Here is a 26911-nt window from a genome sequence, read left to right on the forward strand (position 1 = left end):
AGCTTCCACACAAACTTCGCAGTTGAAGAAAAATTCGTCCTGGTCCAGGATTCGAACCCGGGATCACTGCTTAACCGGAGCAGTTGAACCTGGACCAGGACAAATTTTTCTTCAACTGCTAAGTTTCTGAGGAAGCTGTATAGCTTTCCTTTGTAGCCGCATGGCTGCATTCAGGTGGAAGTCAAACTTTCCTACGCAGAAACTTACTCCACCTTGGGGCTTTCCCCTAAATCTGGTCGATGAACACTGTAAGCGGAAATTTTATTTTACTTTTCACGGCTAAGGACGAACTGGCGGATGTGTTGGTTGACAAAGTCGGGATTCTCGCGGTGAACCCAGTGTCCCGCGGTAGCTGCGTACTCGACCCTTCCGCTTCCGGCAAAGTCGAGGCTCAGTGGGGCGAGATCGCTGCTCAGGGCAAAGTCTCGACGACCCCACAAGATTAGGGCTGGGATAGCCAGTTTGCGGAACTTCAGGCCTCGAGCACCAGGTACCTTCCGGAATGCCGCTCTGTAGTAGTTGATGGGACCAGTGAAAGCACCTGCCAGAGACGTAAGGGAAACGAAGATGCGGTTAACTTTCAGGTCGGCAGAATTGCATTTCTACACCCCTGGGACCCGCGACTGCGACCTGGGCCGCGACTATCCATTTTTCGTCGCACCTCTTGACAGTTGTGTCTAAGTAAATTTGATTGAAACAAATTTCATGTGTGCGAGCATCCGTGAATAAACATCACTTTGTGCGTGCAAGGTACGCTCACGCCCGTCTTGCATGTGACCGTAGAGTGTAGTCCAGAAAGTAGTTTCATCAGTCTATGTTTTTAGCTCCTCCTGTACAAATTCACCTCAGAAAAGCCAAAGCAACTTGCCTTATTTTAGACGACGTATGCTAGCAACAAAGAACTCGTGTGGAAACGCATGAAGAGCGGTGCCACATTTTATATAAGCCGTGTTTTTTATTGAGCGAAAGAACAAAATGATCGCTTTGGTAAAATTTAGCATAACAGTCAACCGGTTATATGAGTTCAAGGTACCCATATGCAGAATACCTAACGCATAGCTCTTGCTTATTTCACGTAACATCGGAATGCGAAAACCCAACTTCTTGGTGTGTTTCCTTCGCCGCCATTCTCGCGGGGATGACGCCGTGTCCCATGAAAACTGAAGACGTTAAAAATGAAGGATGAAAAATTATCGCGGAATCGGACATTCTAAAAACGTTTACCATCGAGCATACTGTGTGCATGATTCCGTTCAAAAATTTGTCGTGCATAATAGCACTCTTCTAAAGACCAGCTTGAAATTCCCGCTAGAATCTCTATCGTCAACTTTTCTGTCAATAGGTAATGAGAACGGTTATTACCCTTTCGAGGGCGAGGCTTCTCCAGACCTTTCTACCAGACATCAATCCCGCTGCTTTTTAGTGCACACGTGTTTATGGCAGGCGAACAGATGTGGCCCCATCCTCCTATCGCGCAAACCGAAGCTGATGTGGAAGCTTCCCGCTGTAGAATTCAGGTTAGCAAATCCCCTATTTTTTGGAATTGCGGCTTTCTCCATGTTGGATAACCTGCTTTTGGCGTTTTTATTGATACCTGAAAAGCAGTCGTCGACTAAACTTGTGTACCGCATTTGGGCGCTTGATGACGATTGATGAAGATTGCTCTTTGTTTTTCACTTGTAGCGGGGTGGTGACGTGTTATCCTACCAAAAAGGACCAATATACCTAAGTTGTTTACTCTTGCTTTTATACTAACGCTGCTTAGTGGAGGTGCGAAAGAAACCTGGGCACGAAATACTCTTTTCCTGTTAACAGCAACGTAGGCTGCGCCACATGGTGCTAATTGCAGCAGAGCTACTAATCCGACAAGGGCGAAGGTTCAAAAGATTATACGATCATGCCTTCACGTCGGCCCCACCTCTTACGCTACTAATGCAAACCGTAGGTGCTCGTTGGTTTTTTATTGACAGATGAAGGCTCTTAAGAGAGTACGAAGGTTTGCAATTTACCCTGCAAATGCTTGAACAGGAGTGCACGTCAATATCCCGTCAAAGTTAGCAAGATTTCTCTGCAATTTTAAGAAGGCTTCAATGGTAAAAGAATCTCCATCCATTCACTACGGCTTACCTCATAGCCCACCGAAGCTTTCCGGGGAAATCCGCATGTAATCATTTAATTAGGCGTTTATGGGTAAACTCCGGGCCAGATGACCAGCCGCTATGTTCTGTAAGCTGCATCTATTCCCCCGAATGAGAATGACGTAAGTGTAGAAACTTTCTTATCATCATCGCGGCATCGATGAGAACATCATCATCGGCGCCCGAAATCTCTCGTGAGCAGCTTTTGCTCCAGCTGCTGCGTCTTTCATCATCCGCCATCTTGTAAATACAACCACCATCGCATCACCGGGACGTCTCCGCCCTTGGTCCTCTTATATTTTTATATGGTGCCGAAACCCGGGAAGAAGGCCCTCCTGCGATTCGGAGTCTTCCTAACTTCGGCCTTTTCGAGGAGGAGTACCCCTTGATACCGACGACGGACCGGTGTGATGGACTGAACCAGTGGTGGTACGCGAAAGTGACCGAGGCGATGGGCGGAGTAGACGACGACGGATCCTCACCTCCGACGAATCCCTCGATGGGCGGTGATTCCTTGAACGGTGAGGGGAATGCCGCCGCTGATCGCGCAATGCAACAGGCAGTAACTTTGATGTGTGACCAGAGTAGTCTTGACAATACGATCCGCCTTAACTAACTGAAGACGAAAAGAGAAAAGGTGCGGCTATACGCTCGTGAAGTACGCAGAAACGCAGAATCCGCATTACGGTTGACTGTAATGACGAGTGGTGTTGCCGATAGGTTGAAGGAATTGATGCGACAGCTACGGAAAACAGAAATTGTGTTGAGAACGATGAACGAAGAAATCGAACCGCTTATTCACAGCGACTCCCTGGGTGAGGAATATGCCACCGATGTAGAATATCAAGATGAAATAACTCACGTCATGATCCGTATCTACTATGATTTGAATTACAAAAGGTACGACACCGCAAAACCGAGCCAGATCGACGTGATAATAAATTCCTCTACAAACTTCATTGAGTTTTATACACTGACAGAAGGATTATATGACCCACTTCATGTGAAGAACTTCCAAGAAACCTCTGCGATAGAAACGTTGCATGTGCCACAGTTCCTACCGCAAGAACAACGTGACAATGCGACAACTTCGTTGGCTGCGCGTTATCTTCGAACAGAAGAGGCCTTGATATTGTGTGCCTTCCAAGAGACCACCGACATGAGCATGAGCAAGTCAGGCATCTCCTCGACTCCCTTGGCATCATTGCAAGCCATGTATCAGGAGTGCTTCCAAAGTGAGATAATGGACCTACCCCCTGGAGAACTCAAAGTGCAGAAGGAAAGATACGTTTTGGCAACCGTAAGACAGTCGACCTACGAAGCTGAAGAGCGGGGTACTGACCATCATGATGGACATCTCAATAGGACTGTCGTTGTACGCATCCTACAACAGAGCCAAAGAGTTTGCGGCAAGCCCTCTTTTAAGAAAGAGAATGCACCACACAATGATTCTTTAACTAGGAAAGTTTAAAGATCCAGAAAGAAGCATCAAGGAGCTACGAAGGTGTTTTCAGGCCGAGATGTATATAAATTGGTTGAATACACAACCGAGTTCAGAGTCGTCGAAGATCTGCTTCGAATTTCCGCATGGCTGCGTCGCCTGCACCTACTCTACCGCCATGTGCTCCAAAGACCCCAGCTCCCAGCTGCAGTTTTGCCTACCGATTGCCTCAGAGTATCGAAAATCGAAAAGAACGAACGAACTAAAGGCACCTACTGGATGCGGACTGACCACGCAAACTTTGTGGGTGGGGAAAATGGGGCCGGGGAAGATGTAGAAACTTTCTTATCATCACCGCGGCACCGATGAGAACATCATCATCGGTGCCCGAAATCTCTCGTAAGCAGCTCTCGCTCGAGCTGCTTCGTCTTTCATCATACGCCATCTTGTAAATACAACCACCGTCGCATCACCCTTGGTCCTCTTATATATTTATAGTAAGTAGTTACATCAACTAATATCCTAGATAATGAACATCCCGTAATAAGGGTATCGAGAAGTCTGTCAATTAACAATGGGCTAATTTTTACGAGTGCGAGGTGCACAACATGAAGCGTTCTGCGGTCGTTTCCTTACATTCTGCAAATGGGCTCTACACGGCTCTTACCAAGAGGGAAGATGATAGGCGTGTGCACCCTGGCCAGAAACACCGCTTTGAACGTGGTTACCAACACACAAGACCACTGATAAAGTAACACAACTGCATTTATTCGAGAGCAGTACTGCTAGAGGCTATTACGCAAATCCCAACTATGAAAAAGCTCAGGCACTTTATTTAACGGTCACACGGTCTGTATTACAAGACATATCTCAAGCAAGGTGAGATAACGCAATTTTAATTTAACGCCCCTAACAGCAAATTGCGAGTGTTAGTGACGTTGATTTCTCTTTAGTTGCTTAGAGAGTGGGGCAAAAGTTTAGAGCTCGTAACCGGGGTTATCATAAGTACTCTTTCTGCTGAGAGATTGAGATTTGCGATCTCGCTATCGGCATACACCCCGGTTAAAAACAGGATTCCCGGTTGCCATACGTCCATGCACTCAAACTTGAAATAGAAATATACGCTGTTTTTAATCGATGGTACTCAAACTTCTGCGTGTCCGTGCTACAAAACCGCTTTGTCACACGCTTTATGAAGACCCTCGACTTTGACTGAAATAACGCGAAAATTATCGTAGTACGAACTTCTTTTCAGGGATGCTACGATATTTCAGCGCTGCTTTCGATGCAATTGCTAAGGCACCATGATTTCCTTTAAACTGCGCTCAATCCGTCAGTTGAGAAAATATTGATGCTGAATTCATCACCCGAGTACAACTGCCACTTCTTGATATCGTACGCACAGCCGTACTTTCATTCCATGTAATTGCTGATATGTCTACCGCAAGAGTGGAACTGTTTTAATGGTATGTGAATACCTTAGTAAAATCGTAAAGTGTTAAGTGGCTAGCAAATACTATTAAATTTTTCTTGCCTTTTGGATATTATATCATAATCATCATCATCACCAGCCAATCTACGCCCACTGCAGGGCAAAGGCCTCTCCCATTATTCTCCAATTACCTCGGTCCTGTGCCAACTGTGACCAATTTATCCCCGCAAACTTCTTGATCTCATCTGCCCATCTAACTTTCTGCCGCCCCCTACAGCGCTTGCCTTCTCTAGGGATCCACTCTGTTACCCTTAATGACCAGCGGTTATCTTGCCTTCGCATTACATGCCCTGCCCACGTCCATTTCTTCTTCTTAATTTCTACAGATATGTCTTTAACACCACTTTGCTCCCTGACCCACTCCGCTCTCTTCTTGTCCCTTAATGTTACACCTATCATTTTCCGCTCCATTGCCCGCTGAGTCGTTCTCAATTTAAGTTGAACCCTCTTAGTGATCCTCCAAGTTTCTGCCCCGTAGGTGAGTACCGGTAAGATGCAGCTGTCATACACTTTCTTCTTCAACGACAATGGTAGGCTGCTATTCATTATCTGAGAATGTATGCCATATGCACCCCACCCCATTCTGATCCTTCTAATTATTTCTGCCTCATGGTTGGGATCTGGGGTCACAACTTGGCCTAAGTATATATATTCGCTTACCACTTCCACTGCCTCGCCATCTATCTCAAACTGCTGTGCTGTCCCGAGGTTATTGATCATTACTTTAGTTTTCGGCATATTAATTTTCAGGCCCACGGTTCTACTCTGTTCGCCCAGTGCGGAAAGCATGCTTTGCAATTCATCCCCCGAGTTACTTAGCAAGGCAACGTCATCAGCGAATCTGAGGTTACTGAGGTATTCTCCATTAACCCTTACTCCCACCTGTTCCCAATCCAACGTTCTGAATACTTCTTGTAAGCATGCTGTGAATAACATTAGAGCGATTGTGTCTTCTTGTCTGACACCCTTCCTTATAGGTATTTTACTGCTCTCCCTATGGATGATGATGGTAGCTGTAGACCCATTATAGATATCCTCTAGTATTCTTACATAATGCTCATCTACCCCCTGGGTTCCGTAATGCCTGAATGACTGCTAGGGTTTCGACCGAGTCAAATGCTTTCTCATAATCTATGAAGGCTATATATAGGGGTTAAGTATACTCCTATATATACCCTTCATATCATAATACAAATTTGAATTTATCCGTTGCTTGATGTTAAAACCTATAATTTCTTGATGGTAAAACGTAAAATTAGGCCGTCGTCTCAAAGCCAGTTCTTACTCAAGCAAAAGAAATTACCTCGACGTGTACAGTAGTTGACATGAACGGACGAGAGGGAAATGGAGAAAATGTCATTATTATGTTAAGGGGTTATGAACGTCCTGGAGAGAAAGACGGAGGAGGAAAGAAAGGAATAGTTAATAAAGAGTCGTCACATTTCAACATTGCGCGGTTCCTGCAAGTCTCGCGAAATCACAACAGTTGAAGTGGGCGATTCAAACCACAATACGGAGGCAATTACCTACCTGCTTTGCAAAAAGCATACTTAAAAGCCTCCCGCTCCTCTTGGTCGTATGGTGCATGCACCTTATCCAAGGCTTCCAGGTCTGAAGCTCTAAGGAAGACCTCAGGCAGCCAAGGCGCTTGAAAGGCCACAAAATACCTGCGCAGTCCAATTAAAAAACAAAGGAAAAATTACTGGGGAACACCGTGACTCTATCGTAAACACAAGGTGGCTTTAGACATTTCACCCGCAACAAATTCAGCCTGGGGCGTTTTCATCTGTGGCTGTGTAGTAAAGGTTGGATATTATGTTACTTATAACCCTGTTGCTTTCTACATTCCCTGAAGGCCATTCAACCGCGCTTTCTTCTTCACTTCATCGGCGTACCCATGACATCTGCGATCAAAGTGCCGGTGACAACAGGGAACGCATTTTCTCGAAGAAGGGCCCTGTTTTATGTGTAACCAGTTGTCGCTGCCAAAATTTGCGAAGGTGTAAAAGAAGTTTCAGAAGTCATAATGCTATATGTAACTGGCAGTAAGCTTTCTCTTTGTAATGTTTATTTTGCAATGGCGCACTTTGTGAACTCAAATCCCCTCAATGGTAAGAGTGCTTTCTTTTTTTGAGGGATACGAGTTCCCCTTGAAGCACCCTTTTCCTGGCTGCCCTGTTTTTTTTTTTTAACAAGAAATAAACTCCAGCTAGCATGAAACACAAGGAGAGAGAATGCAGCGTACTATCGTTTCGTTGTATGGTTTTATTTGCGAAGAGTTCCGGCAGTGGAACTGCCTTACTTTGCGCTCTAGCACGCTAGCTACGAAAATTTCACAGCCGCTCACCATGTGGAGAATCCTTTTCTCATACTCCTCGAACACGAGAGCCGTTGTTAAAGTAAACAGAGAAGTAATATAAATAACTTGTAACTATACGACAGCGGGAGTGGAATACGTTCGGGAGAAGATAAATAAAAAGATCGTGGCATTTCGCCCCCAAAGGCTTTGCATATTCCTTGATACCTCACTTTTCCAAGATAAGGCTCCGCGGTTCTTCAGCTTAAAAATCCTCGTTTTTGTCTATACGTGTAGTAAATGCAAAAAAAAGCAAATTTTTGCTCCCCTTTGTGTTTTTGGTCTAATTAAATACCTCAGATTTCGTGGTGCTCGCATATTGTTGCCCAATATTTTTTTTCTTTTTTTTTCTAGGCCTCACCGGTCGCGCTTTTTTCGCATACAATGTTCGGAGAAACGAGGTAAAGTTTTTTTGTGAAATGGCCCCTAATATTGCACTGCCTTCCTGTTGTAAACCTATGGGCCGTGTGAGAGCCCAACTTAAAATTAATTAATTTATTTCTCTCCAACAAGATGCATTTTCGTGACGCAATACCCCCCCCCTCCCCCCGCAATGAGAATGTCTGTCTACTTATGTGGAAATCCTACAAGATCATGGCATCCTGCCGATGTAGAGGCAAAGACCGTTTACAGAACTGTGAGCGTACAATACAAGAGGTGGACCGCCAGCTAATGAGCTCTGCAAGCTCGCTTGCACACAAAAGGTAAGCTGTCTTTACGCAGGCTTTTCTTACAAATCCAAGAACCTGTGCCTCACGGTCGATGTTCCGTTCACCTACGTGCCAATTACGTTATCAACGATGTAGCTACTTCTCACTAATGTTTGTTGACAAGAGACAACATTAGTGCCGGACTGTTTGTGAATAACAATCGCCCTTCCACGCACGAAGCACCACAAGTAACAGTTTGCCAAAAATCTACTTCAACAGGGCACATTCTATTATTTCAAATTGGTTGCCAATTGCTTTCACATTAGGGTAATGCTTGATAAAATTGTAGAAGTTCCTCTTCCTGTTATGTTGAGGTTTTTCCGAACTTCAGCCCGCAGTTTTGTGAACTTTTATGACCTTGGGTTGAAGTACACCGATCTCAGAATCCCAAATTGAGCCAACAAAAACCACATATCTACATTTTATTTCCTTCCATGAACAGCCTACTGCTTTTAAAAACAAGCTATTTAATGAGTACAAGCTCAGGGGGAAAATAACGGGCACTTCACCAGCCTGTGCCAGAAGCCATAGATCATACTCACCAGGACATGAAGATCTGCTCAAGGCTGTGTTCCAACTGGTGCTTTATGGCTAGCGGGTGTGGCCCGTTAAGAATAACAAGCTTCTCTACCATGTCTTCATGCTTGGTGGCGAAGGACCACGCAGTAGAAGCACCCCAGTCGTGCCCGACAATCGTTGCTTTATCCTTGCCTGAAAGAACCACGTAATTCACTGTTACTAACGATACCCGTTTTAAACGTTTTTCATTAAACCTGGTTCTTTTTTTCACATGTAAGCAACACCCGAATGACTTCGCGAGCAGCATAGTTCACACGAAATTGCACAAAAAAGGACGCAAGAGAAATTGCCGTGTTTTATTTGCTCTACTTAATTAAGCCCGCAGCATTGCAAACGCCATGAGCAAAGATTTTATGAAAGGGGCAATTAAGAAAGAGAGCTTTGAATTACGTGCTACGGCATCTTAAAAAAACACTGTGGACACCAGCCTACGCATAGCGAATTGTGATACTGTGTATAGTATTTTAAGGGCATCGCCTTCGATGTGCTCCTTTTCCAAGGTGTACGCCGTTATTGGTGCCATTTTTGGCGGCCGTCGCCCTTCATTTATTTCTTTTGTTGTACATGGCGTCGCTTGCCCACTGTGACGCTTAGTCTTGTTGTTTGTCCTTTGTTTTCTCTAAGCTACTATTTTATATTTTATTATTAATGGCTACAGCGCAAACATAGCATTAGTGTAAGATGTTTGGAAACTGAAACAGTCCCATGCGAACACAAAAAAATGACATCGCAGTGAATCAATGTTACAAAAAGGCACATTGGAGGATGAATGGCTACTATTCTATGATACATAAACTCTTTAATGCCAGCCGGAAAGTAATTTTCAGTACCCTCATAGCATTGGACCGCCTTCTAGTTATCAATTGGGTTTGGAAGAAAGAATATACATAGACATCCCTCCTGCAATGAGACAATGTAATTTTCCTGCAGCAATGATGTAATGAAGCTTGTTGAAATAAATTTTTTTATGATTTTGGTCTTACCATTTAAAACGCTATGTTTAAATTTTATTCTTAATACTTTTCTGTGTACTAATATTCTTCTATGCAAGTTTATCAGCAATACTTCGACATCGTTCGTGATCTCCTAATTTCCTGTAACCTAGCGGGCTGCACGCTTCTGTACACTCTCTCAGTTGTCCACATTTGTTTTATAAATGTATCATTTGCTTAAAAACTGAATTCAAGGAGTGGACCAGTATTAATAATGTAAAGAGTATTCTTAAACTTTATAGGGGCATGTTTGAAGTTTTTTTAAGATAATGCAACTGGCAGGACGCTTTTGGTTTCGCCGCAACTGTGTCTACGTGCACATACCAATGGAAAGTCGAGGAAAAAATGACACCAAGGCATCTATCCTCATCGCAGTATTGTAAACAAAATTTTTTTACGGTGTATAAAGTCGCTAGCTCAATTTACTTATTCGTAAACTGTGCATGAAAGAACTTCCTTGATTTCAAGGGCATCACCCACATTTCACACCCTACAGCGACAGTGCGAAGGCCTCTATGCAACATTAGCGCGTCGTTTACACTGCAAACGGAAGTATATCCCAAGGCTTCCGCGTGTGGCATAACGGTGCACTTAATATCTGTCGATAAGAAATAACGATGGTCCAAATACTGACCCTTGGGGTGCACCTAATAACACTGAAACGCGGAAAGACGACACACCACTGACAATAACGCAATGTTCACGCATTTGTTTTTTGACACAGCCTAGTCAGCTCCCTGAAATTCCTAATTGAGATGCCTTTATTAGAAGTAATCTGTATAGCACAATGTCGATTGCTTTTTTTGAAGGGACACTAAAGTCAAAACCAAAGTTTGTCTAGATGGATAGATTGGCATCCCCGGAAAACCAATATACCACTCTCTTGAGCAGTACCGTGAAAATATACGCGTTTATAATCACAAAACGAAGCTATAAGTCGATAAGAAGAGATAACGTAAACGGCGACTGCGCGGATGTGCGAAGAGTCACGTGACAAACAACATAGCGAGAACCGCGCAGACAAGCAGGGAAATAAACACCTATAATGTTGCTTTGCACGTTAACCTTAATGTCATAAAGAATTATAAATGTATACGTATACTTCAAGCCGTGCCGAAATTCGGAAGCTACCAAGCCGCGGCTCCAGTGGCGGTTGCGATGGTTATTTGAGGTTCGGCATAGTCACATGCCTGTTATCTCCTTGTTTACATCATGACGGCAAGTAGCGCGTCGGCCTTCCCCTGGTCCACTCTTCTACAGACAAGAATTCGCGTCTTATAGAACAAATGTTTTGCTCCTTCACGTAGCACTGCCTTCTCGAACGATGTTTTACACACCGTCCAGGCGACCGAAGCTGTGTGCGTGTGTTGTGGTCGCGTTTGCTTCGCAATCAAAGAAGTCAGCAAGCCCCCGCGGTTGTTCTTTTTGCTATGTTGGTATTATCACTAGCGGCGATTTAACCCGAACCGGGTGTGTAGAGTTTGCGCGATCTTTTTTTATATAACCTTCTCGGCTTGCGCCGGAGTGAAGTGATTTGTTCGCCTCCGTAAAATGCAATAACCGATTGCTACCCTTACGACGAGCAACAAATAATTGATGGCCGCTTGATTTTGCTCTTCAGCTTCATAGCGCATGCCGTGACAATGTGTTCGTTCGAAACCATTTCTTGATTGTCTTGAAGTTGAATAAATTGTGGGCGTCAAACCGGGTATTTAGATTCTGGGCAATAGGGGCTGCTATGTTTAAAATACGGTGCGTAATTAAATGAGCCATGAACACAAAACACAAGTTTGATTCATTCAAAAGACGGCCTTGTTAGAATCATAGTGACACCACTTTTAACGTAAACTTCGCTCAGATAGGTTTTATAATTTGGAAAAAAAGGAATGGCCATGCGACCCACTCGCTCCTTTTCCGCAACAGAACCTATGATGCCATACCATCCTGCTCTGAGACTGGCAGAGGCCGGAAAAAGTGAACGCCAATTAAGCTGAGCTTGTAAGCTTGCAGAACGAGCTATTTGTGCTTAAATTTAGGGCACATACTTTTTGAAGCAATAATAATGGTGGGAGAAACAGTAGAAGTTACGAAATCACATGTAAACGTAGAAGTACTGATGCGTACTGCTGTTGCTACTGCACGCTCTGTGTTTGGTTTAGCTGCGCAGCACTGCGGGGATTTGGGGTTGTTTCAGATGACACTGGCCGATTGACGCAAGCAACGGTGACTTACGTGACTATAGTTGTCGAGCGAGCACTATGTTTCACGAAACGATTATTTTCTCCCAGAACAAAAACAAGCCAGGTTTAAATACGGTCAACAGCAAACCAAAGGCAGAAAACAGCTTGCCACGGTATGGTGGCGCCTTCTAGGTTCACTAACGTAAACAAACGCGCGAACGCCGACGTGGGGTACCTCGGAACCACGGCCGCCATACAGGGTGCAGACACCCTTTTAGCGGTCCCGTGCCGCCACAATTGGGTGAACGTGCTCAACGCGTAGTTCTTTTTGTTTCCCACGAGACCCAGCGACGCGAAACAGATAAGGTGATCCAAACTTCGCCAGTAAACCACGTTGCGGCGATAATTTTAGCGCGGTTTTGACTTGCTTCGGCGCGGAGCGAGTGACCCACAATGGCGCGCCAGAGTATATGTGTCTCCACCCTGTGCGACGGACGCGTGAATCAAGGCACTCAGGCTACATAGCCGTCGGTTCCTGTGATGTCATTGCAGACCCCGAAAACACATGATTTAAAGGTAAAATCAAACTTTTAACTTAAATTGATTAATTTGGGAGTTATTAAATCATTGTTTGTATCGGGACAAGCGCAGGTGGCACTATGAACACGAAATATTTTGAATAAAACAAACTTGTAATTTTCTTCGTGGCCCTTTAAAGGAGCCTTGAAGGCAAAACACAAGTTTGGTTCATTCAAACGATTGCCTGTTTACAATCATACTGACATCACTTTTAACGTAAACTTTGCTCAAATAAGCTATATAATTACGAAAAAAAGAAGTGGCCATGCGACTCACAAGCTCATTTCCGGCCACATAACCTATGTTGTCATACCAGACTGCTCTGCGATAGGCGGAGGCCGGCGAGAGCAAACACAAATTAAGCAGAGCCTATAAGCTTGCCGAACGTGCTGTTTGCGCCTAAATGTAATGCATATTTATTTTACAGCAGTAAGAATAGTGCAGTAAGCAGCAAAAGTTACGAAAATACAGAAGTACCTATGCGCCCTGGTGTTTGTACTGGGCGCACTATGCCTGTTTCAGCTGCTCAGCAGTCCGACGCCTTGGAATTGTCTTATACGACGGTGGCCGATTGGCATAAGCGACGTTGCCTTACGTGACCCTGTTTGTCAGCATACCGCAGGTTTCACGAAGCGATTACTTCCTACCGTAACGAAAACAAGCTAGGTGTAAATGCAGTCAAAAACAAAGAACAGCGGAGTGCTGAGTATTCCAGCGGCATCTCGGAGCTTTGACAGTGCTGAGCCGAATGGCGCAGTGGAAGTTCTTTTGTATACGCGCCGTCATGATTTCACTGTAGACGTCACCAAACCACATCATTCGCGGAGGAATCCAAATTTTAACTTAAACTGAGTAATTTCTTAATGAATACGGCATCATTTGCTGCCGCGCAAGCACTATGGACACTATAATACACAAATTTTTTGAATAAAACAACCTTGTATTTTGTCTTCATGGCTCCTTTAAATAAAATGATATTTGTATCATGTTATGCTCGTTTTTCTTTCCATACTGGCGTAAAGGCTTTTGTTAGTAGCGGTTTGGGCAACCGTAAAAAAATTTAGGCACACTCGGGCAGATAAGCTAATAGGCAATTCACTTCTCAAAACATCCAGCAGATGGCGCGTTAAGCGTTACCATATCGCCTTGGAAAACTGACAAAAAGTTACAACAAAACTCACGCCGTGGTGCCGACGTAGCGGGCTGCACAAATTTAGCGTTGGGCGCTGTTCCAAGTCAAACTAATAGATGACGCCACACTGTTACGCCGAGTTCATCGAAGCCACTAAACCACGACTACCCGTAAAATGAATGCGAATCAAAAAATTACAGCCGCCACTCTATGTAAAAGCTGTCGGAAGTTCAGAGCAATGATTGGCCATAATGGGGGTGTCGTCGTCATGCTCTCCCTGCTACTACCCATCCAGCTCTTCGCCGCACTGTCTCACTCCTCTCCTGATGAATATGAGATTCAAATTTCCCGCCGTCGCAGTGCACGCGCGCCCCCTGCCCGAAACTGCGCCATCGGGAGTTTTTTTCTTTTTGTGCTTGCTTTAATTTCGTATGCTAAAGCTGTTTTGCGTCCTTTAAAACACGTAAATTGTCTTTTTCTTGGCCTTTCTGCGTCATTTCGAATGCGTCATTTATTTCTTGCGTGGCTGGAACCTTTTTGCGGCATTTCAAACGCGCCATTTTTTTCTTGCGTGGACGGAGCCTTTCTGCGTCATTTCGAACCCGACATTTCTTTTTCTTACGCAGTCGGTTTTTTCGCCTACTATCGCAAAAACCAACCCAGCGAGCGCTCGTAACTAAATGAACGCGGGCTTTCGCTGGTAATTACGTATATTTTGCCTGAAATGTACCTGCAGATTTCTTTGCGCTTAACAACAAGGAGATGTATGACAAGCGTCAGCGGTTCACGAGGTTCCAACGGTTAAGAATATATAAATCGCGTGGGTTTCGAAGCCTCCGCGCGACTCCCTGACGAAGGTAAACCAGGCTATACTTGGGTCCGTTATCTCGCTGCGCAGCTTGATTCCGGCAGTCGCTTAACATCGAGCTACGACGACAAGGCGAGCCCATAATGTGCTCTTCACTTAAAAAAGCGCCCTGTCGTCGTAGGTAAAGAAAAAGGCCATGCGGACATTTAGACTGTTTAACCAACATCTTACGTCCCTTGCTGCACCAAGATTTACGCACAGAGATTAAAATGTACGGAAGTGTGGAGCGGGCAAGTTGTTTGGTCGTACGCGCCGAGTGCGCGACTTGTGCCCGCGGCCGCGATGGTTCGCTCCGCAGGTTTTAGTTTTGCTGCTGGACTCCACTGCTGTCTCACCCGCTTCTGGCGACCATGGACGTCACTCCAACGTCATGAAATGGCGCGAGGAATCAAACGCCGTTTTCCCTCCCTACTTTCTCGGCAATGAAAGCATCTTTCACCGATGAATAAATGTTGTGAGGGCATCGGGGCACTTGACGTTAGTTTGCGACCAACTTGCTCTTTGCGTTCAGCGTCCCTTTTAGTCTAGAAATTCTGGGTATGTCTGTGTGTCATTGTCCGTACCCAGTGGGGTATCGTGCACACATTTTCTTGGTTCTATTGTGCGAGATATTCCGGAGCGAAAGCAGTACTGAGTACTAATGTAAAATTAATTATTTTGGAGATGATTCCGGAGGCCTCAATAAATTATATGCTCTAAAGTTTGACAGTGTTCAGATGTTATAGCAGCGGCTGATAATTATGTACAGGACCGTCCACTTCAGGTGCGAGCATGGCGCAGCGTGGCCGGGCTCCGCGGTGTGTCAGCGCACAGGCAGTGGCCGCGCATCGAAGCTAAGCGGAGCAGGAGCATAGGGGCTTGGAGGCGGGGCTTCGTGTTGTCTACTAGCGTGGTGGCGCGCCGTGCTTGCTTTTCTGTGAAGCACGCCTAATTCTCAGCATGCCTCTTAGCACGCCCCGGCCGAGTTGCGGGTAAGCGCACATCTCACCCTGCACAGCGTTGTGTATTTTCTGTGTACGACAACTGAGCGCTTCGTCTACTCAGTTTCACGATCCCAGTTTAATGCATGTAATATTGAAGGCATTTCACCACTGGTTTGGCTGGGGTTAGAGGGATAACGTCGCAAAACGACTCTTGCTACCAGGGCGCTGTAGAGAAAGGCTCCGGATACCCACCTGAGGTTTTTTAACGTGCACTGATACCGCGCAGCAAACGCAAGTTTTCTATTTCGGTGCTTTTGAAAAGCAGCATCTGCTCCTGGGATCGAACAAGGGTCCCCCGGCTCAGTATATCCGAGCACCCTAAGCACTGAGCCACCGTGGTGCCCAGGTCAATTCCTGGCGGGATTCTCAGGACTTCACCGCACACTAGATATAAAGACGGTCAAGGAACAAAGCTTTATTTTCTGCGTGTGCTCTCTAAAGGTGGACGCCGTGTGACCGGATACACCGTCCGGCCCACTTTTTTAACCGCAGAGCTGTTGTTACTGGCAGTAAGATCACCGTTGCAGCAAAAAACAACATGAAAACTTCGAGCGCCAGTGGGCGCGCACCTTGTGGTGACCGCCGAGCGTCCCCGGCACGCGCAGTGGATTTAGCGAAAACAAAAAACTGGCAAAAACCGCAAGGAGCGAGAAAATGCCGAGCGCTCTTGAGCGCGTACCTCACGGAGACCGATGAGCCCTGACAAGGTCTCTTTATACCCCTCTCTCTCTCTCTCTCTCTCTCTCTCTCTCTCTCTCTCTCTCTCTCTCTCTCTCTCTCTCTCTCTCTCTCTCTCTCTCTGTCTGTCTCTCTTTACCTTATCATATCACTCCTCCTCTACTTCCCTTCCCATGCACCGGGTTATATGCAGGTAAGCTCCTGCCGAGCTCAAAATATCCCCGGTGAATTTCCTTTCCTTTTACCGTCGCCTACCACAACCCCCCCTCCCCCCCCCCCCGGGCTCGCGCAGTGGATTTAGCAAAACAAAAAGAAAAAGAACCTCGTCAAACCATACCACGCGTGTGAAAACTCCAGCGGTAATGCTGAAGATCTAATGCGATAGTTGACAAGACACCCTGCCTGGGACATATCACCGCGGCGGCCACATCCTCCGGAAGCCTTTATGGGTAATTGGAGACATGCCTACGAGTGTGTCAATCCTTCCCGATGCGACCTGCAGATCCCGCCACCGCTGCCTCGAGCCGATGACAAAGAGGTGGTGGAAGGACACAATGCTGGTGGCGAAATTTCATCCACCACTCACCGCGAAGAAGACGACGACCTCTTTGGTGCCTATGACGACGATTACTGGCATCGCAACTATGCAACGCAGCAAAGATATTCAAATTAACTGTGTCCGGCAATGCTCACCAACAACAGCTTCGCTATTCAAGTCTTTTGCGTGAGTGCAAAAGCCCGTAATTTTTTTTATGGGAGTGTGAAATGCTAAGTCTAGCTCGAAGATGATCGCGGATTGCTCGATGCGACTTCGAATGTGATCAACCAACTCATGGAAATCGACAACAAATATCGTAAATATGAAAAGAAATGAGAATTTGTTCACCCACAATACAGGTGCTTGTTTAAATGTAAGGCATTGCTGGCATTATTAAGCACATTGCAAACGTATTGAACATTTAAGTTATTTTTCAGTTAATGGCGTTTCGCTACGCAGTGTTTGTGTGATGGTAAAGAAAAGCATGCAGAAGTTGCGGTACTGAAGAACGGAGAAGCTGTTCCACAATTGTGTAGCATGAAACTGGTGACCACAGCTTCATTACTCATGTAGTTCCATTGCCAGGAAGTGGGCGTCGTACCAGAAAGGGGGTTCCTTAGCAGGTCCCAGCAAAGCGAAGGGCCGCTGTCTCTTAATAACTAGCCAGGTAGACAACGAAATCAATGACATATGCATGATAATGAAGCAGACTAGAGTGGGACCAGTCCAGGACTCGGCCGGAGAGTAGGAAGATTGTTCTGGGTGCACGACCCACTGGCTGGGCGACTGCATGAACCATATCGACGATGCGCGATATTCATATATATGAAAAAAAAGCCGACAGACATCGTTACCAAAGTAGCGAGATCGAAACCCGGATGCCGTGAACAAACTTCCTCGTAGGCAAAATGCCCAGACATCCATGTGCCGTGTAATACCAGTGCATTTAAAAAAAATCCTGGTGGCCGAAATTGTACGTAGCCCTCCTCTACAGCATCCATTCTTAACGAAACCAAGCCAGTTCCGAAATGTTTGCAACAATACATGCATTAAACTGGAACAGCGGACCTGAAAAGAGGAACCGCTCAGTTGTCGTACACGCAAAATACACAACGGGGCGCAGGGCGAGAAGTGGGCTTTCCCGCAATGCGGTCGGGGCACGCTAAGAAGCTACAAGCATGACGAAAGTTAGGCATGCTTCCCAGCAAAGCAAGCACGGCGCGCTTCCCCGCTATACTCGGTTACAACTCAAGAACGGCACCACCTCGTGTAGTGTATCACTCCGGCGAAGCGCCGGACCCGTGACGTCAGTGCGCGCGCGTTTTGAAAGGGGTTTGCTATGAATGCGTGATATCGTCTGCTTTGTCTAACGCAGTTGGTTTGACGTCACTGGAGTCGTTTATAAGCATATTAAGTCCAAAAAATCACGGGAGCGGCTCACGCCATGTTCAAAATATTTCCAGTAACGCCCCACTTACGCCGCGCGGAGAAACATCCGGCCACGGTGATAAGGCACAGCGGCAACTTCCGGTGCCATTCTTAAGTTGTCACCGAGTGTAGCAGACGAGACGAAGCAAAGCCTCCAAGCCCCTATGCGCCTGCGCCGTTTAGCTTCGATGCGCGGCCGCTGCCTGTGCGCGGGCGCAGCGCGGAGCGCAGCAACGCTGCGCAGTGTTCGCACCCTAATTAAGTGGATGGCCCTTTACGTTGGCTGTCTCACCTTTCGTATACATCGGACTTATGTTAGCCATTTTCTAATCTTTTGGTAATTTTGAATACTGAACTGGTTGGTTAAGGGGACCCTACTGGCTGAATGAAAATTTTTTTCAACTGAAATATAGGTTTTGTAGCTCTGTAAGCTTTTGTTTAAAGAGCGACGATGCAATATTTGCTAAAAGGAGAAAATAAAACTACCATTTTTATACTACGTTTCCCATTCATTTTTTTTGACGTACCCAGTATGTCACAAAGTAGGAGTGCGGCACCGGTACGGTGTATGTGCTCTCACGCTGGTAATGGTATCATCCTTTACGTCTTCAAGCCATGGCCGACGCGGACAACGTTTCCCTGGCCGAGGAAGCTGGCTTGGGCTTTTGGGATTTGTCCCCGAAGTAGAGAATACTGCTTTTTGATATATTGTTAATGCTTATGGCAACAATACCACCTCCATCGGCGCCAAAGGCCGCACACCTGGGAGGTTATACGTGAAACGGGTATGCCGCGTGAGCACTCTCCGACACCGCTTTAGCGAGCTACAACTGGCACCTTTCTGCCGCGGTCAACAGTGCGTCCGTGAAAGGCGATCGGTCACGGCCGCGCTTTACGCTTCGATGGTGGAGCCGTCGAGCTAGATAAGCTGACAGCGAAGGTGTGTTTTCGTACTGTCCTTGAATGAGCCACCGTTCCCATATTCCGGCCTGCGAAGATTACAATTCAAAAGTACTGTCTGCCTCTTCCGGTCCGGAGGGTAGAGAGGAGCGACGATTCGCACTGTTAATTAACTGCGGCTTGCGGCTAACCGAATAGCACAAGGTAACTTCTCTTTAACTTTCACTGGTTCTAAGGTTCGAGCCATCCGAGGCCACGGTTTACTGCTGGCCGCATTAGCGCGCAAACCTAAGATTAGATACTCAGTAAGGTCGCTTAACGTCTGGTTTTTTCGTTGTTTTCTGCCGGAATCATTACTTGCACAAGCTCAGGCGTTTACCATCGCGAGATTATTGGCTTCGCTAATTTCGCAGCAATGTAAAGCACGTCATTTCGAAAACGAGTATAAAACCATGACGACCGACTCTAAAGCGTGAACTAAGCACCCTATCTCGAATTGCATGAGAGCTGTAGTTTTTGTTTTTAAATAGGATGGGAAAACGTAAAGCCTAACCACCAAAGAACTGTTCACGACAGGAAAGCCTTTATTGATGCTTTTCCAATGAGCAGTCGCCATTTAGAACTCTTGTGACGCTATAAACCGTAGTAACCGAAAGCGTACGCCCATGGGGCACCTTCACCTGTCTTCATGGTTCTGGTATTTTCTGTCTTATAAAAAAACTGCAAGTCGCGAAAATATTGCATTTGAATTTTCGGCACCCGGCCCTACGTATGCGGGCCAACTTGTTGTTATTTTTGTTTTTTTTCTTGTTTGTGTTGTTTTGTTTTGTTGTCTTGTTTGTTTTGCTTTCTTGTTTTGATATTTTATTATATTTTTTTAGTTTTTTTACCCTTTTGTGTATCTTTAAGTATTGGGGCTATGAAAGGCAAAGTATAAGCCGCACAACGTTTCAGTAAATAAATAAACGGGCCATCGGGACGCTTAGCTGTATGTGGTTTCACGTTAGCCAGCAAGGCTAGTACCCCTGGTATTAATAAATCAGTATTTTCCATGTTTGTTAGATGTATGCAATATCGAGCAACTAAATACGATTAATGCAAGGTAAAATTGCAATTAAAAGACGCGCCAAATCATTCACCTTTAGTGTAATCATCCTTCAATATATCACTACAATGCGTAATGGCTGGGACCCCAGTGCTGTTGTTTTTATTACTTTTGATGTATATATAGACAAACATCTTTTCGGTTTGTTTTGAGTTGATCAGCTAGGTCTGACAAGTGCGTATGCTTCGCTGGTAATGCTTCGTTTTTACATTTTTATTCATGGACTTTAGCATAGCGTAGAAAGCAGTGTGGCATGCTTTAAATAGTTTATGGTACCCGATATTTAGCTCCTATTGAAGAACGGAGCTTGAGGAACTTAGCATTCATCCACTGTTTTTCAGTACGCTATTTTGTCGATAGCACTCTAGGCCCTAGACCACTTTTGTCTAAAACACTGTAGTCTAGACCTCTGTTACCGCGTATATACAGCTGAGATGTTTATGGCCAGGTTTCAATTATTATTTATGCGCCTTAACAAAAACTCCCGAGTCTCCTGGCGTCTTTGTAGCGCGACGACATTGCGGAAATGCATGCGAGCGTTTACTTTTGAGTGCTTACTTCACTGTAACCGTGTCCGCACTAACTCCCCGCAGCACCAGATGAAAGTGCGAGAGGGTTTTTATTGTCTTTTCAGCAAGATAATGAACTATTAGCTCGCGATGCATCCATGACAGCACAGTCCTATGTTAGTACCTGAAAACAGGAAGTTAGTGCCTCAGAACCCCATACAATTCTAATGAATCCTTCAAATTTGGCGAAATACGGTTCTGCATAGGCCACAGAGCTATACAATAAGCGTAATAAATCGTACACCCAATCGGCTGCATAATTTTCTTCCTGCTTCGGCAAAAACATTCGTTATTTCCATCTCTCATCTGCAAAAGGAGGTGTTGCCGAGTGGTTGGGATCACCCATACCGGCCACACAGTGCTCGGTGCAAAGCCCAGTACACGCAGAAAACCTTGTTTTTGTTTTCACCGAAAATTGTGTGCTGAGAAGTTACTCTAAAAACATGGCCTATGGGAACCGAAGCAAAAATTTATGGTGAGCAGTCACCGCCCATAGGTCCCTATGGTCCCCAATAAAAGGGCTTTACGAAGGCGATAGGCAGCGTTTAAAGTTTTTATGTATCGGGCCCTAAACACTCTATACCATAAAATTGCCTTCACACGACAAAAAAAAACCATCCTAGTGTGTTTAAGCAATAGTCAGGGCTATTCAGCTTACTTAATCCAGCAGAATAAATAGGTAGGACTTTCATTCTCTATACCATCCGTGAGAAATCTTTATTGCCTGGCTATAGACCGTTGTTTAGCTCTGAGTCTACAGATTTTAAATCATTCTGCCGTCACTTGCCAGCTTTTGGAAATATTTGCCCCTAAAGCTAACGAGAGTCAGCCATGAAAGCTTCTGCAGCTGGCTACAGAGCAAAATATCACTGCCATCCTGTAGAAGTGTGACCATTTAGCAACATTTACCTGCCTTTATAAAAGAGTTTGGCATAGAAGCTACAGACCCGTAGCCATTCAACTTTCCTTGATAGAAACCCAGTGGCATTAGTCTCCGAGCCTCTAGGCGCTTATAGAGTAGTGTTAGGCCATAAATCTGTAAATCGAGCAACCATTAGAGCTCATTCCGTTAATGTGAAGCCAATTTACGACGTGAAAGCACTGTACTCATCACTAACCTACATCTATGGCACAGATTGAATGCGGAAGATGAATTTAATTAGCCTGTAATTTAAAATTATATGTTCAATAATGTTGGTGGCTGATTATACCAACATAATTTGAGAAGTAAAATTGAAGACTTTCCCTAATTAACACTGAAATTCTCTTTGCAACTTTGGACACTGCGTATCGTCCAACCTTGCAAATGAACGTTGAGACAGGGACGCAAGTTTGGAGTAATCTTTTGCATAAATTCGTTGCTGGGGGCAGGTAAGAAAGCTGGCTTCCCTGAAAACTGCTCTGTCGGCATCTACGCAGTTTCGGGGCGCACTTTCGGGGCACACGCTACATCCGGACGTCGCCAGCGACATGGTGGCACAACCACCTGCATTGCTTCTCCAATGCAGTGCCATTAGAGATTAGTCACGGAGGAGGGAAGAGCCACAGGACAAAATCGACCCCCGTTGTACCGAAAGAAGTTCAGGAAGGACATCAATCAGGGAAGGGATGCAAAGGCTGAGAAGACACTTTTGAGTTTGAAATTGAGTTTATTTTATTTATGTTTTATTTGTTTTATGTCTTATGTTTGTGTTTGTTTGACAGGGCGGTTTTGAACCGTTTGAAGGCGCCAAGACAGGTTCCCCGCGTTGCGTAACAATTCATGCGCGCCGCGACGACAGTGAAAGACATTTTTTTCAGGGGCCGTACAAGCAGCCATAATTGCTCGGATGGAGAAAACATGCGTTAAGCGATGATGTATTTGCCAACTAAAAAAATTACTAGTGAACAGGTTAGACGTAGGCCAAAAGATGCGTAGGCATATCTTGAATATTTGCCAGTACGATAGATCTGATTATACCAGCATTTGAATAGTGATCCCCAACTCGGCTCCCTGATCCTCTGGGCGTGCGTGGCAAGTGCTGTTGCCTTGTGCTGGGAATGTCAAATTAGACCGCTATGTGTTCGTGTAAAAGCTGTGATTCCAAGCCTGTGTAGCAACGTTTTGGTGTTTGCAGTGACTGCCCTACAAATTATTCAACACGAGGTCCTGCGACGATGGATAAACGCTATACTACGAAAAAACTTTCGCCGTACGAAAATACAAATTAAGTAATTATACAAACTGAAGAGTCGGTTTAATTCCAGAAATGGCACTTGTTTTTACATAAAGAACACGTTTTCAAGGTTAGCTTCGTCACAGAGACATCGGGAACATAATCAGAACTGAAGACATGGCCTCAATGACGTGACACAGATAACTATTTTTTTTTGCTAACTGAAAAACCGCACAAGGAACCAACTGAGCCGACTGTGTCGTCATTATGTTTTGCGAGTACATTTAAAATTCAGCTTCTATAATTACGGCTTGGCGCGTTAAGAAACCAATGTTGCGAAAAACTTCTGAGTTCTTTTTTTTTCTGCCGCCTACCCCGTGCTCTATCTATCTTTGTCACAGCGGCCATCTCCGGAAAGTGTGCAGCGTAGAGGGGTTGTCGAGCGGGTGACATAAGCGTCACCCAGAGTGTTGGAATGCGTGTTCTGCCTGTTTTCATCGAATCATGCAAGCATACGTAAACTTGCGGCGAAGTGGCGTAGATAATTTCCCTATACGCCTCCCCCGCTGCCTGTAGAGACTACACTAAATTCTCCCTAGCAGCCGGTTTCGAAAGCAGCCGCGGGAATTTCCGTCCCGCTCATCACTGTCGCCGCTGCTATTGCGGCACGTTCACGACTGAGATTTACCGTTTGTTGGCGTTGGAAATCTATGTTCATATGGAGCAGTCACTCTGTTGGCAACTGGGATGTGTTTAAGGCAGTGCAAATGTTTCTGAGGCGATCTTCGTGCGGCACATTCAGCCTGCAAAAGCGCCATGTGTGCTTTACAGGCCAGCGTAGCGCAGCCAGAGTAGACGTGGAGCTGATTGTAGTTACACTGCCCTGAAAATTACATTAAAAGTGTCTCCGTAACCAGCGTATTCTCAGGTGTTCATGCTACTGCTGTAAATTACGATGTAAATCGGTTTTGTACGCATCTAGCGGAGCGCTCATACCTGAGAGTACTCCGTTATGTTTGCCAATATCATACATCATATATTGATAATTACCATTTACAAGCCAGTGCGCAGTAATTTCGCGTGCATTCAACGAAAGTAGGATGGCTAATGCAGAATTATACTCGAAGACCAGCACCCGACAAAGGGTGGAGCGCCTGTAAATGTTCATCTCCAACCATATATTTCACATATCATCCGCGAGCAGCGCGGAGATAAGCTTAGAGTATAATCCGCGTTCGCGACTAAAGGCTTCATTGAAACATCGCTATATTGCACAGGGAGCCTGCAGAATAAATCACAAACTGGAATCAGAGAGCCTTATCAAATACCACACTGTTTCAACAATACCTTTCATCGCTTATGAACTACCTACCCTGCATACTTCCAAAAATGCGTCCGCCAAACGATAAGCTGTTCGTTGAAGTCGAAAAAAAAAAGTGTGTGAACGCGAGATTTGTCTGTGTGATTAGTAAAACGTTCGTCGCTTGATTTCGCGCCGCAATTGTACACAGCGTCCCTCCTCCGCTCCCCCGTGCATTTCTCGCAAAAAAGCAGTGCATTTCGCGTCTAGTTGGTCTGGTGAGACTCCTACCTTGCTCAAGTTTTGACGACTGTCTTAAGAGCACAGGGTGAGGCGGAATGTTTAAAAAATCACTTTTTATTTTTATTCGCAATTAGGGAAGTTCAGTTCTTTGTGCACATTTTCCATATTCACACCTGCCTTAAAAAGTGCTATTTCTCGCTAAAAAACAGTTTTCCCGCAAGCAAGTAGTAAGTGCCCACTTCCTCTTTAGGAATGTTCGTAGTGTTTATTGTCATTTTTTTTCATCAGGAAACCTCCAGTTCCAGATCAAAACGCTTTTACGGAACCAGCTGTAGTCAGAAATTTCATAGCAACCATTGCATAGCTGATTTTTCAGCCAGGGCAATCCAAAGACCTTATTGCACGTGTTTTCCACAATTGCCCTTCGAAGCTGCGCACAAAAAAACATCTTTTTTGGGCTTCACACTCTCATGATTGCCACATTGAATGCTGTTCTTTCATTAAATGATGATAGCGACGCATGAGCCAGAATTTTGAAATCATTCCAACCAAAACCTGGGTGCAACACCACTATTAAGTGGCTTAAATATGTTGACCACAAGCGAAATACTTTGTGAACAGATCTGTACGATGGTTCTCAAAAGTCGTCAAGGAAGGACAGCCGACCAGCTGAAAAGCAAAAAAATGACTTTGACGGTGATTACGAAGCTGGTGCTTTTTAAATAAATGGCTCCAGTGGTGTTTTTGGCAAAAAAGTATTGTTTTTCACCTCTTTTTTTACTTTAAACTCAATTATCTCAAAAAAATGTTTTTTTATTACCTATGTACCATTATTTCCTATATCTTCCAGGACAGCGAGCTGATTTTTTCCCCTGTCATCTACAGAACTTGTCACACCTGCTGTAGAAGAATTGAAAAAATGCACGCGACAGTTTGTTTTGTTACACAACTTTTAATACTAAAATAATGTAGAAATGTAGGTACTGACAGACAACAAATTAAAAAACTGAATTTTTAAAGGATGTTCATAATTGTAGTTCAGTTAAAATATCACAAGATTTGAAATAAAATGATATATACGTTATTTAGATACCTTTATTAGGTGCCGAGAAAAATGTACCTCAAAATGGCCAATAATGCCTGGGAAGTATAGGGCTTACCCTGTGCCCTTAAGCATATACGAAGCTGCCCTGGGTTTTTTTAAAGACGAGAGTCTTTCTTGGACTACTTATACCCAGAAAGTTTGGTCTGTCTGTATTTCTGTCGGTCGGTCTGTCTGTCTGTGACTCGATTCAGCCACCCGGCCAAACTAAAATGCCTGCGCAATATTCTTATATAGTCACAGCTCAGTGTACCCGTCTAAGTCCGGTGAAATGTTCAAACTTGTCAACATTGTTGAAGAAGAACAAGACTTTACGCAAATATAAGACAAGAAATTAATACAGAAGTGATATTTGCAGTGTTCCTTTATAAACAATCATACATGCTTGACTTTTGTGAAATTAAATACTTCATCAACTGCAGAAAAAAAATTTACTCCGCCGTCGCCTGCTGTCGCCCGCGCCACTATAGCTTCTGGCGCCATTTTAAGAAATCAACCGGCAACAGTTACGAAAGGTTCCTCTAGATAGGTTCCACAACCACTGGTCTTTTTGTGGCGATAAACATTGCTTGCTCAGACAACTTATCAAACGGCGATACCTTAGGCCCACTTCCGGCTTCAAACAGTCGGCATCTCACCGAGTGACTTGATGAGTCCCCGGACGTCCTCCATTAGGTAGGAACCATGGTAGTCTTCAACACGGCTTGGCTTCGATGACTGGCCATAACCACGTAAATCGGGGACGACGACCCTGGTAGTTATACCATAAGAAATACATTCGAGAACTTCGCATGACATTGTGGCCGAGTATAATGAATGGCATGAATAAAGCAAGCACATTCTCACAACTCTCCTGCGTTTAACTTTTGGAACCACACTCAACTGTCTGTGCTCTGGCACAAAAAAAAAGCACTGCCGAATAATATACTCCTTAATGAGAAATATGCGCGCATCGCGAAATGTAGTCTTTTTGGCCAGGCGCCACGCCGCATATCCGCTTGGTATCAGGAATCGATCGCATGATCACTGAACGCACAGCGGTGCGTGCTACTCCGTTGTTATGCCGCAGCGCGTCGCCGGCGCCGACTATGTTGTTACAAATTGTGTCTTAACCTCCTGCGCAAATGGCACGTTCTTAGGATGATCCATGAACAGAGGAGCGTCTGGCAAACAGGTGAGGGAGAGGGCACTCCCCGGAGGAGACGCAACGCGAAAGTGAAAGTGGGAGCCAGTGAGAGAAATGACGCCATAGCAGAGAGTGCCGCCTTCCCCTTCAAACTTTCGACAGATGCAACTCCCCGTTTTCTTTCCGCATTCGGTCCCTCGTTCACTAACACCGTTACGCAGATATTGAGGCCTACCCGGGGCCAAACCATGGTACGGGGCGCCAAAGTGCTCCCCCCTAAAACGGGAACCTTGCAGTACCTTGTAGTTGAAAGGTC

At 45.1% G+C, this 26911-nt stretch overlaps 1 protein-coding gene across 3 annotated transcripts in view; it reads right to left on the minus strand.

Annotated features, from left to right (window-relative positions):
- Window positions 1-242: 242 nt before the first annotated feature.
- Window positions 243-26911, minus strand: part of LOC144165785 (epoxide hydrolase 3-like) — a 48805-nt gene continuing 22136 nt past the window's right edge. For all 3 annotated transcript variants that reach the window (XM_077695556.1, XM_077695555.1, XM_077695558.1), the window contains 4 exons: window positions 26108-26220; window positions 8680-8848; window positions 6602-6738; window positions 243-541 (listed from right to left, as the gene is read on the minus strand). In XM_077695556.1, coding sequence (XP_077551682.1) covers window positions 267-541; window positions 6602-6738; window positions 8680-8848; window positions 26108-26220 — 694 coding nt within the window. In that variant the 3' untranslated portion in view covers window positions 243-266. The remainder of the gene's footprint in view (window positions 542-6601; window positions 6739-8679; window positions 8849-26107; window positions 26221-26911) is intronic.

Source organism: Haemaphysalis longicornis, unplaced genomic scaffold (genome assembly GCF_048455015.1).
Source record: "Haemaphysalis longicornis isolate Haplotype H1 unplaced genomic scaffold, Haemaphysalis longicornis Haplotype H1 scaffold_15, whole genome shotgun sequence".
In the NCBI taxonomy this organism is placed as follows: Eukaryota; Metazoa; Arthropoda; class Arachnida; order Ixodida; family Ixodidae; genus Haemaphysalis; species Haemaphysalis longicornis.